The sequence below is a fragment of the Stenella coeruleoalba genome, assembly GCF_951394435.1.
Source record: "Stenella coeruleoalba genome assembly, chromosome: 19".
Classification (NCBI taxonomy): Eukaryota; Metazoa; Chordata; class Mammalia; order Artiodactyla; family Delphinidae; genus Stenella; species Stenella coeruleoalba.
Genome location: NC_137165.1, coordinates 18115587 through 18129673, shown reverse-complemented (window position 1 = coordinate 18129673; position 14087 = coordinate 18115587). Strand labels below are relative to the sequence as shown.

General features: G+C 43.4%; 1 protein-coding gene across 2 annotated transcripts; it reads left to right on the top strand.

The window, feature by feature from the left end:
• The first annotated feature begins 7950 nt into the window (after positions 1 to 7950).
• Positions 7951 to 13765, top strand: TEFM (transcription elongation factor, mitochondrial). 2 transcript variants are annotated; one of them, XM_079904980.1, is made up of 4 exons: positions 7951 to 8261; positions 9501 to 9964; positions 11094 to 11243; positions 12071 to 13765. In XM_079904980.1, exons 1-4 carry the CDS (start codon positions 8231 to 8233, stop codon positions 12506 to 12508), a joined length of 1083 nt encoding a protein of 360 aa, XP_079761106.1. In that variant the 5' UTR covers positions 7951 to 8230; the 3' UTR covers positions 12509 to 13765. The 2 variants fall into 2 exon arrangements, with proteins under 2 accessions (XP_079761106.1, XP_079761105.1); XM_079904979.1 differs by having other exon boundaries at positions 7951 to 8282.
• The last annotated feature ends 322 nt before the right edge of the window (positions 13766 to 14087 follow it).

Here is a 14087-nt window from a genome sequence, read left to right as displayed (position 1 = left end):
TGGCAAAATCTCTATAACATAAAATTGGCCATTTAGGGACTTCCCTGGGAGCTCAGTGGTTAAGAATCCACCTGCCAATACAGGGGTCATGGGTTCAAGCCCTGGTCCGGGAAGATCCCACATGCTGCAGAGCAGCTAAGCCCGTGCGCCACAACTACTGAGCCTGCGCTCTAGAGCCCTTGAGCCACAACTACTGAAGCTCGCGTGCCTAGAGCCCGTGCTCCGCAACAAGAGAAGCCACTGCAATGAGAAGCCCGCGCACAGCAACGAAGACCCTACGCAGCCAATAAATAAATACATTTTTTAAATAAATAAAATTGGCCATTCTAACCATTTTAAAGTGTACAATTCAGTGGCATTCATTACATTCACAATGCTGTGCAACCATCACCACTATTTATTTCCAAACCTTTTTCATTGCCACAAAGAGAGACTCTGTAGCCCCCTCGTGGGGACTGGACATGATCAAAGTCTAGCTCAGCTCTGTATTCGGGAACCAGGAGCTGCTTCTAAGGGAAGAACTCTGTGCCAAAGGATGTCTTGACCCAGCGGACACCGAGTACTGGGATCAGGCAGGGGCAGCCTCCCTCGAGGGCTCAGTCCCTACGGCAGCTGCTGGGTGAGGGGGCAGTCGGGCCCTGGGACAGAGTGTCCTCTGTAAATAAAGCTCCCAGGATCCCTCAGAGCACAAACATCAGCCCTGCTCCCGGGGTCACTGTCTCTGTCGAGCTGAGCCCAGCCACAGCAGGACTAGAAGAAAACCTTCAACCACATTCCCAGCTCTGGACTGGGCTCAAGATCCCCACAGATTAGACCACAACCCCTTGGAAATTTTAAATAATTATGTTTATTAGTTACAGAATTTTAAAAACTATAATTATAGGAAATTTGGAAAATACAATAAAGAAGAAAGAAAACGCCACCCACTGTTATGGCTACCATTTATTCAGGGATTGCTGTATGTCAGGCCCCTTATGGGCATTATTCCATTTGCTCTTCAATAAAACCCTGAGGTGTAGATTATTTTTATGCCCATTTTATAGATGAGGCAACTGAGGCCCCGAGAGAGAATCTAAGTGAATTTGTCCACAGTTACACAACTGAGATGATACATACTGGATGATACAGAGTACTGGAGCTGGGATTCAAATCCAAGTTCATCTTGAGCCCTTTTCAACAAAATATTATGTTGAAATGTACAAAGTTGACTTACAAAAGTAGTAGTGTCATGCAGTTCAACCTAATGGTGTTTTTTTAATGGTCCTACCACTAATATTGATTAATATTTCATAAATTTCCTTCTGGTCTTTTATACATCTTTTGATCATTGGGACCATATTTTTCATACAATTTTATATCCTTTTAAAAATTTCTTTACATTATATCTCTTATCATATTACTATAGATGCTTCATGACATCATTTTTTTTAACATCTTTATTGGAGTATAATTGCTTTACAATGTTGTGCTAGTTTCTGCTATGTAGCAAAGTGAATCAGCTATATGTATACCTATATCCTCATATCCCCTCCCTCTTGCATCTCCCTCCCACCCTCCCTATCCCACCCCTCTGGGTGGTCACAAGCACCGAGCTGATCTCCCTGTGCTACATAGCTGCTTCCCACTAGCTATCTATTTTACATTTGGTAGTGTATATATGTCAATGCTACTCTCTCACTTCATCCCAGCTTACCCTTCCCCTTCCCCATGTCCTCAAGTCCATTCTCTATGCATGACATCATTTTAATAGCTATGTAGTCGTCCATAGGGTATATGTATTTCTTTGTTGTTGGATACATAGATGGTGACTGATTTTTCGCTGTTATACATAACACCGTAGTGAGTAACTTTGTGCCCAAAGCCTTTTCCCTCTTTAACGCTGTATTTTCCCTCTTTAACACTGTATTTTCAAGCACCACAATCTACTGTAGTTGGTCTCCCTCACTCATCTAAGCTTCGTGAAGACAGGGCCAGGTCAGTGTGCCCTCCATTTTATCCCCGGCAACTGTCTGCAGCAACACAGGGATTTGATAAATATTTGTGAAATAAATGAAGAAATGAGTGGGGGTAAAAAATAATAAACAATAAAGTGAGAGGATTTGAGGTCACAAAAGTGTTTTCCTTTCTTTTAAAATTTTTTTCTAAATTTTTATTGGAGTATAGCTGATTTACAGTTATGTTAGTTTCAGTTGTACAGCAAAGTGAATCAGTTATATGTATACATATATCCACTCATTTTTTAGATTCTTTTCTCATATAGGCCATTACAGAGTATTGAGTTCCCTGTGCTATACAGTAGGTTCTTATTAGTTATCTATTTTATATATGTAGTGTGTACGTCAATCCCAATCTCCAGTTTATCCCCCCCCCATCCCCTGGTAACCATAAGTCTGTCTTCTACATCTGTGACTCTACTTCTGTTTTGTAAATAAGTTCATTTAGGGCTTCCCTGGTGGCACAGTGGTTGAGAGTCCGCCTGCCGATGCAGGGGACACGGGTTCGTGCCCTGGTCTAGGAAAATCCCACATGCCGCGGAGCGGCTGGGCCCGTGAGCCATGGCCGCTGCGCCTGCACATCCGGAGCCTGTGCTCCGCAACGGGAGAGGACACAACAGTGAGAGGCCCGCGTACCGCAAAAAAAAAAGAAAAAAAAAAGTTCATTTATATGATTTTTTTAGATTCTACATATAAGCGATATCATATGATATTTGTCTTTCAGTGTCTATGTCTTACTTCACTCAGTATGACAATCTCTAAGCCCATCCATGTTCCTGCAAATGGCATTATTTTGTTCTTTTTTACGTCTGAGTAATATTCCACTGTATATATGTACCACATCTTCTTTATCCATTCCTCTGCTGATGGACATTTAGGTTGCTCTTTTTTTTTTTTTAAAGGATGTTTGCAGATGTAATTATTATTTTATTTATTTATTTTTGCTGTGTTGGGTCTTCGTTTCTGTGTGAGGGCTTTCTCTAGTTGTGGCAAGCAGGGGCCACTCTTCATCGCAGTGCACGGGCCTCTCACTATCGTGGCCTCTCTTGTTGCGGAGCACAGGCTCCAGATGCGCAGGCTCAGTAGTTGTGGCTCACGGGCCTAGTTGCTCCGCGGCATGTGGGATCCTCCCAGACTAGGGCTTGAACCCGTGTCCCCTGCATTACCAGGCAGATTCTCAACCACTGCGCCACCAGGGAAGCCCTAGGTTGCTCTTTTTAACAAAATTTTCAAAAATTGAAGTACAGTTGGTTTACAATATCGTGTTAGTTTCAGGTATACAGCACAGCAATTCATTTATACATATATGTAAGTAAATATATATATGTTCTTTTTCAGATTCTTTTCCCTTATAGGTTATTACAAAATATTGAATATAGTTCCTGTGCTATGCAGTAGGTCCTTGTTGGAGGTGTTTTCCTTTCTGAAGGAAAGAAATAACGGGCAGGCATGTGTAACAGGGGAAGCTCAAATAGTCATGCAGAAGAATCTGATGGAATTCACCTATTTGTCTATTTATTTATTTAAAAGTTTTATTATTTTTTAATTTATTTTTGGCCCCTTTGGGTCTTTGTTGCTGCATGCGGGCTTTCTCTAGTTGGGTCAAGTGGGGGCTACTCTTCATTGAGGTGAGCAGGCTTCTCAGTGCGGTGGCTTCTCTTGTTGCAGAGCACAGGCTCTAGGTGTGCAGGCTTCAGTAGTTACAGCATGTGGGCTCAGTAGTTGTGACTCACGGGCTCTAGAGTACAGGCTCAGTAGTTGTGGCGCACGGGCTTAGTTGCTCCGTGGCATGTGGGATCTTCCCAGACCAGGGATCAAACCCGTGTCTCCTGCATTGGCGGGCAGGTTCTTAACCACTGCGCCACCAAGGAAGTCCCCCACTGGTGTCTTTTAGTGAGTAGATGTTCTTAACTTAAATGAGATCCAATTTATTCATTTTTTTCCTTTACGGTTAATGCTTTTCATTTCTTATTTTAGAAATATTTGCCTATGTTAAGATCATGAAGTTATGGAGCATGAATTTTTAATACTTTTCCTAAAGAAAATTAACCTTTGGAATATATTATATGTGATCATTCATTAATTTTTTTAACAATCACTTAATGAATCCCCATGTGTGCCAGGCAATGTGCTGGGTATTATAAGGGATATAATTATGGCTCGTATCCCTCTTGCACTCTAGACGGATCTAAAGCGGCTCGGAGAGGTGATGTCACTTGCCCCAGTTCACACCGCTGCTTTGCTGGGTTAAAACATGGGACTGACTGATTCCAGGGTCTGAGCATACCATGAGCTCCTCTGTCTCCAGGACTGTTGAGCCACCAGGAATGGATTTTCGATATATTCTAGTTGGTAGTTTCCAGGTCACCTTGGGAAAATGTAGAGTCAAATAAGGAGACAAAAACACACGGTCAAAAGCCGAAAACCCCCCAAAAAGCTTATGGTTCATGTTTGTACTATGAGGGAGATATGAGTCACATGCTTGAGAGAAGGGAGAGGATGCTTTTGGCTCAGGATAATGGAAGGCTTCTCAGTGTACCCTTGTTGGCCCTGAAAAGGTGAGCAGAATTCAGATCATTTTAGGGAGAGAGCATCCTAGGGAAAGGGACCAGCAGGCACAAAGGCGCAGAGGAGAGGTGCCCAGAACACCTCCTGAGTGGGTATCTTAATCAGGAAGTGATCAGCTCCAAGTAACAGAATACTGATCGAAAGTGCCTTAAACAAGGTCAGTTATTCCCTCACTGAACCATAAGTCTGCAGGTAGGTGGTTTCCAGGGTTTGTCCCGCAGCTAAACAATGTTATCAAGCCCTGTTCTTCTAGCCCTCGTCAGCATTGCCTGTCCACGGAGAGATGGCTGCTCCTCTGATTTCATCCTCCCACCACCAGAGCTCCAAGAAGAAAAGAGAGGTGGCCGCTTCCCCTCCCACACCCCCTCCCACTCTTTATCAGGGTATAAAATCTTTCCCACTTAGGTCCCAAACAGAACCTCACCTACCTTTTTTTTTCTTTTCTTTTTCTTTTTTGGCAGTGCTCGGCTTGCAGGATCTTAGTTTCCCGACCAGGGATCGAACCTGTTCCCCCTGCAGTGGAAGCGTCGAGTCCTAACCACCAGACCGCCAGGGAATTCCCACACACCCACTCTTTTTTTTTTTTTTTTCGGTACGCGGGCCTCTCACTGCTGTGGCCTCTCCCATTGCGGAGCACAGGCTCCGGACACGCAGGCTCAGCGGCCATGGCTCACGGGCCCAGCCGCTCCGCGGCATGTGGGCTCTTCCCGGATCGGGGCACGAACCCATGTCCCCTGCATTGGCAGGCGGACTCTCAACCACTGCGCCACCAGGGAAGCCCCTCTTTCTTTTTTTAAATTGACGTATAGTTGATTTACCATGCTGTGTTAGTTTCAGGCATACAACAAAGTGATTCAGTTAAATATATATATATATATATATATATATATATATATATATATGTTCTTTGTCAGATTCTTTTCCATTATAGGTTATTACAAAATACTTAGTATAGTTCCATTATACTAGTATATACTAGTATACTAATACTTAGTATAGGTCCTTGTTGGTACAAGTATTTTTAAATAAAGCTTTTGTTTCACACGTACATCAGCAATGTGTCCTGGGTCACGTTCAAAAAAGTTTTGAAAACACAGGAACTAGATAACGGGCTAGACACAGGCATGGGAAGGGCCAGGGCTATCTGTATCTGGGCAACAAAAACAGGGAAGTGAGGGGCTAGTTTCTGGGGAAGATGATGACTTTCATTTTGAACCCACTGATTCTGATTTACAGTAAGTCATGCATAGTGGTGGCCTCTTACTACTTCCAGGCTCTTGTCAAAGTAATTCTGAATGAATGCTCTGAGGAATGAGGGAGTTTCCCCTCAAGGTCATTAATAATCAGCTCCAAAGGAGAGATGAAAGTTTAATAGGGGAAGTAACATTTACTGAACACTTATTCTATGCCAGGCTCTCTGCATCCAGTCTCTAACGAGAAATCCTCTCAGCAGGATTTCCTGGCGGTGTGAGGCAGGTACCGTTACCTCCATTTCACAAATGAGGAAGCTGAGGTTCAGAGGGGATGAGAAACTAAGTTGTGCAGACAGCAAGTCATTTGTTGTATCTTGCCAGTGAACCACAGCCTCTCAGAAAAGCATCAATCACCAGTGTTCCGTATGGCCTCGTGTATTGGTTTTCTAGGGCTGCTGTAACAAATCGCCATAAACTGGGTGGCTGAAAACAACAGAAATGTATTCTTTCACGGTTCTGGAGCCCAGAAGCCTGAAATCAAGATGCAAGCAGGGTTGGTTCCTTCTGCAGGCAAATCTGCACCATGCCTGCCTCCCAGCTTGTGGTATGTGTGACCTGCTGATGACCCTTGGCCTTGGTTTGTAGATGCATCATTCTAAGCTCCGCCCCCATTTTCACCTGCATTCACAGGGTCCTCTTCTTATAAGGACACCAGTCATATCAGATTAGCTGCCCCCCACCCCCTGGAGTGTGACGGCATTTTAATCTTAACTGATTGTTTGCAATGACCCTCTTTCCAAATAAGGCCACAATCTTTTCCGAGGGATACATTTCAACTCATTAACACCTCATTAAGTGGAATAAGCCTTGGAGTTAAAAGGAAATTATTTCCCATTGATTTGGAGAATTTTGCACAAAAAGTTGGCTTTATTTTGTGTTGGATTCCTAAGTTCTGCAGAAATTGGCAAGAATCCTAGAATTCTCATGAGTACTTATAACTGGCCACATCTCCACCACCTCCTGGACAGTAGCTACACAGACACTGCTGCCTCATAAAAACGCAAACACACCATCTTTCCCTCCCAAAGTCACCGCCCTCCTGACTTCCCTGTTTTTCACAAAATTAGCTAAAGTCGTCCCATCTTTCCTGAAAGAACCCAGAGTTAGCAACAGAGACATCAATGGTTTAATGGATAAGGGATCTTACACATATGAAGCAAAAGGGTTCTGGAGCAGCCCCACATGGTGGAGGGCAGGACATGGTAGCAGTCTTCATTGGGTGCGGGGGGTGGGGGGGGGGGAGAGGTTACCAGTTATAGAGGGAAATGACGTCAGGTGGGTACATTGGTTACCAGGGAAACCAGCAGAGGAGCACAGCCCCTCACTGCTCCTTTGATAAACTATCCCAGTGGAGATGTTTTGGGCTATAGATTAGAAAAATCACTAGCAGGGGCCGGGGGCAAGTACAAAGGCATTTACTGATTAGGCTCCATGATTAGGAGCGAAGGTCAGCCACCTGAGTAGGGTGTAGGAGAAGCAGGGACTGTTCCAGCAGGGTATGTACAGAGAGCAAGAGAACAGCCATCCTGAGTGGCCTGATCACACAACCTCCCAGGTTCAATTCCTTATGGTTGCCTGTCCCTTGAGAAGATACACTAGCTTCCAAATACACTTTGCTACTAGGCTCTTTACCTCCAATCCAGCCTCACACTTCGACATATGCCCAAATTTTTAGAAACACACCTCAAATCTGACTCTACAAAAGCCCCGGTGGTTTCGAGTTACCTCGTGGAACTATTCAGCTGATCCATTCTGCATTCGAGGGCCAGCCAAATTTGGAGCCAGCCTCGGCTCCCTCCATCTCTTCCAAATAGGATACTTCCGAGGCCCAGTGTCAAAGCCACCTCTTCCTACCTCTCCCTTCCTTGAAGGCTGCCTTCACAGAGTTCCCCCCTTGAGCTCCTGAAACACCACCTCGCACCTGTCCCAGTTACTCCATTTTGCCTGGTGATTTGGTTATGTATGTTCCTGCCCACGCTCCCCCACCAGACTCTAGGCGGGGCCCCAATAGGAGCTCATCAATCTGTATGCCTAGATAATAAACCCAGAGAGTCTCTCCAAAGGAGGGATCTTGCCAACTACAGGCTAAAACCCGCCCAGGCGTTCTCTTCCCAGACATTCTGCTCACCGGCAGTCACGGGCCGGAGAGGGCGAGGCCGTTTCCCGGATGCAGTGGAAGGAGCCTGCGGCGCACCCGGGGGCTCCGGATCCCGGCACAGTCCCGGCCGGCGTCTGCCCAGAGGCGCAGCGGAGCGGCTGCCAACAGCCCAGCGGGAAACAACCTCGGGCCGGCCGGCACGCTGCTTCCGCTGGAACCTTTCTACTGAAAGGCCGGGCGGTTTTGGGCGAAGCACGCAGGAACCGGAAGTTAGTGGAGGAAGACGGGCGCGGGACCCTACTGCCTTAACGTGGAAGATGAACGTCCCTAGTCTCCTCTTGGCGGGAGGTAGGGTGCCTGCAATACTGGGTGAATCTCCCGTCTGACATTAGCCCCTGGTCCTGGAGTATTTCCCCCTTGGGTCCCGTGTCCAGGTCTCCTTCTTGGAGTCCCCGCTGAGTTGACGGGGCGGTTCTGGTCGCCGAGCCTAGGAGCGATTGTGCTTTCTTCCCTGGGTTAGGGGTCCACGAGCGACTCCTCGGACTGCGCCGAGGGCGGAGGGTTCAGAGTCCAACGGCTGCTTGCTTGCTTCTGGATGCGTTATTGTTCTGTGGCCGCAATGTCAAAGTTTCCATTGGTTTTACAAAGTTGCTCTTTATATGGTTTTTCTTCTTTGTAGAAATATAGTCATGGTAGAAATCTTGAAAAGTGTACAAAAGAAAATAAAAACCGCCCTTAAACCTACCACTCAGCTAAAACATTTATTATAAACGTATAAAATTTGGTTTTTCTCTTTATTTTTGGCTGCGCCATGTGGCTTGCGGGATCTTAGTTCCCCCACCAGGGATTGAACCCTGGCCCTGGCAGTGAAAGCACCAAGTCCTAAACCACTGGACCGCCAGAGAATTCCCTAAAATTTAGTTTTATTTGGTTCCACTGGATGAGAAAGAAACTATTGAAGATAAATATTGTTAAAAAGATCTATTAATTGGAAAAAGATTTCTCTAAGGTTAAAAATTTCAAAAACGTTAAGCAGTTGAAATCATTTTTTAAATACATGCTTCTTGGACATAAAATAAGATTTCTAGGTAGTAAAACCTAGGCGTTATCCATAGAAATCAGAAGATATCTCTTATGGATATGATCCACTAGTTCTTTCTTTCTATTTGGCTGCGTTGGGTCTTCGTTGCTGCGCACGGGCTTTCTCTGGTTGTGGTGAGCGGGGGGCACTCTTTGTTGTGGTGGGCGGGCTTCTCATTGCGGTGGCTTCTCTCGTTGTGGAGCACGGGCTCTAGGCACGCGGTTTTCAGTAGTTGTGGCTCGCGGGCTGTAGAGCGCAGGCTCAGTAGCTGTGGCGCACGGGCTTAGTTGCTCCGCGGCATGTGGGATCTTCCCGGACCAGGGCTCGAACCCGTGTTCCCTGCATTGGCAGGCGGATTCTTAACTACTGCGCCACCAGGGAAGCCCCACTAGTTGTTAAATTATAGGAAAGTCAATGTCACTTTGCAAAGGCTCTGGTTAGGCCACAACTAACGCTAAAAGGAACTAAGACGTCTCAACTTACATTTTGCTAAAATTTCCTTTCAGGGAGGTGGAGATGTTTTCCAGTTCCATTAGGGTTCTCCTTATTCCAGGGCCTACATAATTCCTGCTGTCGGAAAAAATCCACTGCACCAAAGAAAATTATTCCCCATGTTGATTTTTCTGATGAAAACGCAAAGGAGTCTGGAAAGGCACTTGACAAGCTCTTCTCTTCAGAACAGCAGGCTTCCATCTTGCATGTGTTGAATACAGCGTCTAATAAAGAACTTGAAGCTTTCACATTGCTTCGTGGAAAAAAGTCCCTCAGTATTGTAGAGCACAGAGAAAAGTTTGGGCCATTTCAGAATTTGGAGAGTTTAATGAATGTGCCCTTGTTCCAGTATAAAACCACCATTCAAGTTTGTAACTCCATTCTTAATCCAGAGACTGGAGGGAAAAAAAGGAAGTTACAGGAAAATCGGCTCTTGAGAAAGCTCATCAAACCGGAAGTAGGAAGAGAGAGACTTAAGGTATACTCTTTTTTTCTTAATGCGTCTTATACTGCCTAAATATTTGAGAACCAAAGCACTATTCTGGGCACCAAGACGGGGTTCTTCAGGCAGATTATAGTTTAGTTGGTGGGCCCAGAGATACACATATAAATAGATAATCTATTATATGGTTATTCTCAAAGAATGAGATGTACTAAATTGGTAATTTAGAGGAGAGAACTGTGGGTTGGGGAATCTTTACTAGAAGAACTCAGCCTGGATCATGGAAAGCTAACTAGGCTAGCAGGAAGAGGAAGGCATTCTAGGAAGAAAGGACAGTGGATGTAGAGAAGTAGGTCTGGGCAAGACTTACTTAGGAGGAATGCTGAGAAGATATATGGCTGTTTTCCTAGGCTCCTCCTTCATCTCACATATTAATTCTACTCCTATTACTTCTGATCTGTTTCTTGTGCTTCACTGTGACCTAGATTCTTAGTACTTTGTCATGCAACAGGTACCTAACACAAATCCCCACCTCTAGTCTAGACGCCTCCCGTCCATCTTCCACACAGCTGTCCATGTTCTTTCTGAAATGTGTATCTCGTGTTACACCTGAATGTTGTATGCTTTGGTGGCTCCCTGTAGATCTCAGGATAAAGGAAGTTACTTTTTGCAGAAATTTGCCTACCCCTCTGCCCTTTTCCCACTTGCACTCTTTCTTCCACTGCCTGAGTGAGAGGTGTCAGCCTGTATTTGCAGACATCTGGGTGAAATAACTCCCCGTTTACCATTTTACTCATTCTCCTAGTCCTCCAATAAGTCTTCCTGACCATTCCTCCTCTCTACAGTGTAACTTGTATGGTGGCATTTCTTATAATATATGGTTATGTCCCTTGTTTCCCAGTATCTAGCACATTCCCCAGCAACATCTGAATATTTGAATGCCTACTTTGAGCTAGTTGCTGAGAACAAGTAAAAGTTCTGTTTAACAAGTAAAAGACTGCTACTGGTTACCTTTTAATAATAATTACTCTTTAACAATTCTTAGTTCATAAACTGTAAATATATTTCTATTAATAAACTAATTCGGATTTCTGAGTTTGTATCTTAAAGTTTACATCTGTTAAAATGTTTACACTTGTAATTAAACCAGCCTTTTTTGTTCTAGGCAATTAATAGTATTGTATCCATTGTTTCCGGTACTCGAAGAATTGCCTGGGCTCACCTTGATCGTAAACTGGCAGTGCTGGACTGGCAGCAAACTGAATACTGCCGATTGATGAAAGGAACATACCTATCGTCGGTCTATTTAGAAGAGGTAAGGCAGTTACACCTCCAAATCCCTACCTGCTAGAGCTCCTTGTGTAGTCTTTTAGTCCTAAAAGGAATGAAATAAGATAGTAAGGATGGATTTTCTTTGGGTACTTATTATTCACCCATTCCTGTGTTTTCCATCACTTATGATTTTTTAAAAATTGAATCATTTATTTTAAGAAATGCCTTATGAATCAAAGGCAGATCCTGAGAAAATCAGTGGTAAAGTCTAAATGTTAAGAAACTTCATTACCATATTTATAAAGCTTATTCTTTTTTCTTATTTTTATTTTTATAAAGCTTATTCTTCAAACACTATTACTTATTGTCTCATTTAGTCTTCAAAACCTGGTGAGATGGGCAGTAAGTAATGATCATCCTGATTATATCTATGAAAACTGGTTCGATCAAGTATATGATGTGATTAGTCAGTTGCAGAGGTGATTTATTCTAGGCTAGTTATTCCAACCCTATACTCTACCCTAGAATTTTTTAAAAGCTAAATAATACAATTGTGTCTAATCTTAAAGCCAATATAGTTTTTAGGAATTATGAAGCCCATTGTACAGATGAAGAAACTAGTAATTAGGAGGATTAACTGACTTGTTTTAGCTCAGCTTGTTCCTACTAGAAAGAACTTGGCTGTCCTGACCCCTTCATAAAATGCTTTTTCAATTACTTCAAAATTGTCAATAGCAATATTATGTAAGTTGTATATTTAAAAAGTAGAAGTGGGACAGAGAGGGGGCCCAAACAATAAAACTTAATGAATTATTTCTGTTCACTTATTTTATCTTCCCTCCTTCCCCCCCCCCCCCCCAAAAAAAAAAGATTTCTTCAGTTATTTCAAAGATGCCTAAAGCCGACTTCTATGTCCTGGAGAAAACAGGACCTTCATTTCAGAACTCATCTCTGTTTCCTATACTATTACATTTTCATATCATGGAAGCCATGCTGTATGCCTTGCTGAATACAACTTTTACCCAGGATGGCCATCATCAGGTGCTGAGCATGAATCGAAATGCAGTGGGGAAGCACTTTGAACTGATGATTGGTGACACACGGACTAGTGGAAAAGAGGTAGTGAAGCAGCTCCTCTCAGAGTCTGTACTGAAAGAAGAGCCTCGGGTATTCTTCCCACTAGATAAGATAGTCCACTACAGACAGATGTTTTCATCTACTGAACAATACAGGGTAGAAGAGTTATATGATTCATTATTACAAGCTATTGCCTTTTATGAATTGGCAGTTTTTAATACTGAATCTTAAAATTCTGAGGTTAGTATGTTACATGTTCTTAATGTCATATTAATTTATATTTATTACGTCTGAAGTTTTAAAACCAACTGTTTCGAACATCCGTGTTAATGGAGAAGAAAACATAAGTTTGAGTGTATTTAGATGTTTCAAGTCAGACTTTTGGCTACTGAGTGGTTTACGCAATAATAAACCAAGGCTAAATCAATAAATATGAGATTCTGTGCCTTTTGGGTTTAAGCGTTAAAAAATAAGATGTTCCCTGAACATCCAAAACAAGAAACAAAGTTATCTTCCTTGAAAGGCAAATGCCATCTCTACTAAAGGATTTGCATTATTTTCATACTGTTAAAATAGGGAATAATGATTTTTCTGGATGGTGCTCATCATGGGAATAAAGCTAAATATAACTGATAACACAGCTTGTAGAATCCTCTTCTTACTCTGAAAGTACAATGTGGTTTGATGCACTGCCTCCAGAAGGGAGTTTTCATCAGCTCAATCTATTAAGCCCAAAACAAATAAGCTTTGTTTAATAGGCTTTTTTTTTTTTTTTTTTTTTTTGGCTGCACCATGCAGCATGCAGGATCTTAGTTCCCCAACCAGGGATTGAACCTGTACCCCCTACAGTGGAAGCGTGGAGTCTTAACCACTGGAATGCCAGGGAAGCCCAACAGGCTCATTTTTAAACTTTGAAATTTTTTTTTTTTGGTCTGCATTGAGTATTCGTTACTGTGCGCAGGCCTTTCTCTAGTTGCAGCGAACAGGGGCTACTCTTCGTTGTGGTGCGTGGGCTTCTCATTGCAGTGGCTTCTCTTGTTGCGGAGCACGGGCTCTAGGTGTGCGGCCTTCAGTAGTTGTGGCACACGGGCTCAGTAGTTGTGGCTCGTGGGCTCTAGAGAGCAGGTTCTGTAGCTGTGGCGTACGGGCTTAGCTGCTCCGTGGCATGTGGGATCTTCCCGGACCAGGGCTCGAACCCGTGTCCCCTGCATTGGCAGGAGGATTCTTAACCACTGCGCCACCAGGGAAGCCCTAAACTTTGAAATATTTTACTTAACAGACCATCTTTTGAGAAAAGTAGCACTTTTTCCCCCACATCTCTCCATTTCCATTAGATTTGCCTTAGTTCAGGCCCTCATTATATCTCACCTATACCGAACCCAAGTCTCTCTGATGTCAAAGCATTAAGTCTTTTCTTTCCTTTAATCTAAAAGTGAAGTATACTTGTTGGGAAAAAAAAAATTCAAATAATCAGAAATCTATAAAATACATGGAAGTCCTCCCTTCCAGCACCTCCAACTCCCTAGGCAGTCTGATGTACACTCTAGACTGTGGCCGTGCACATGTAAATCTCTACATATGTGACTGTATACGTGAGCATCTCCACCTTGTAACTGTTGTAGATACCTCCAAGTACACATCTGAAATCATTCTCTTTCCTCCAGACCACATCATTTGCCATTGTTTTATACTTTAGTAAACAGTTTCACCAACCATTCAATTGTTCATGCCAGATGTGTGGCATTCTACTTCTCAACATTTCTAGAAATAGCTGTAGTGAAATGTGTCCAAATTAGACATTTATAGGATA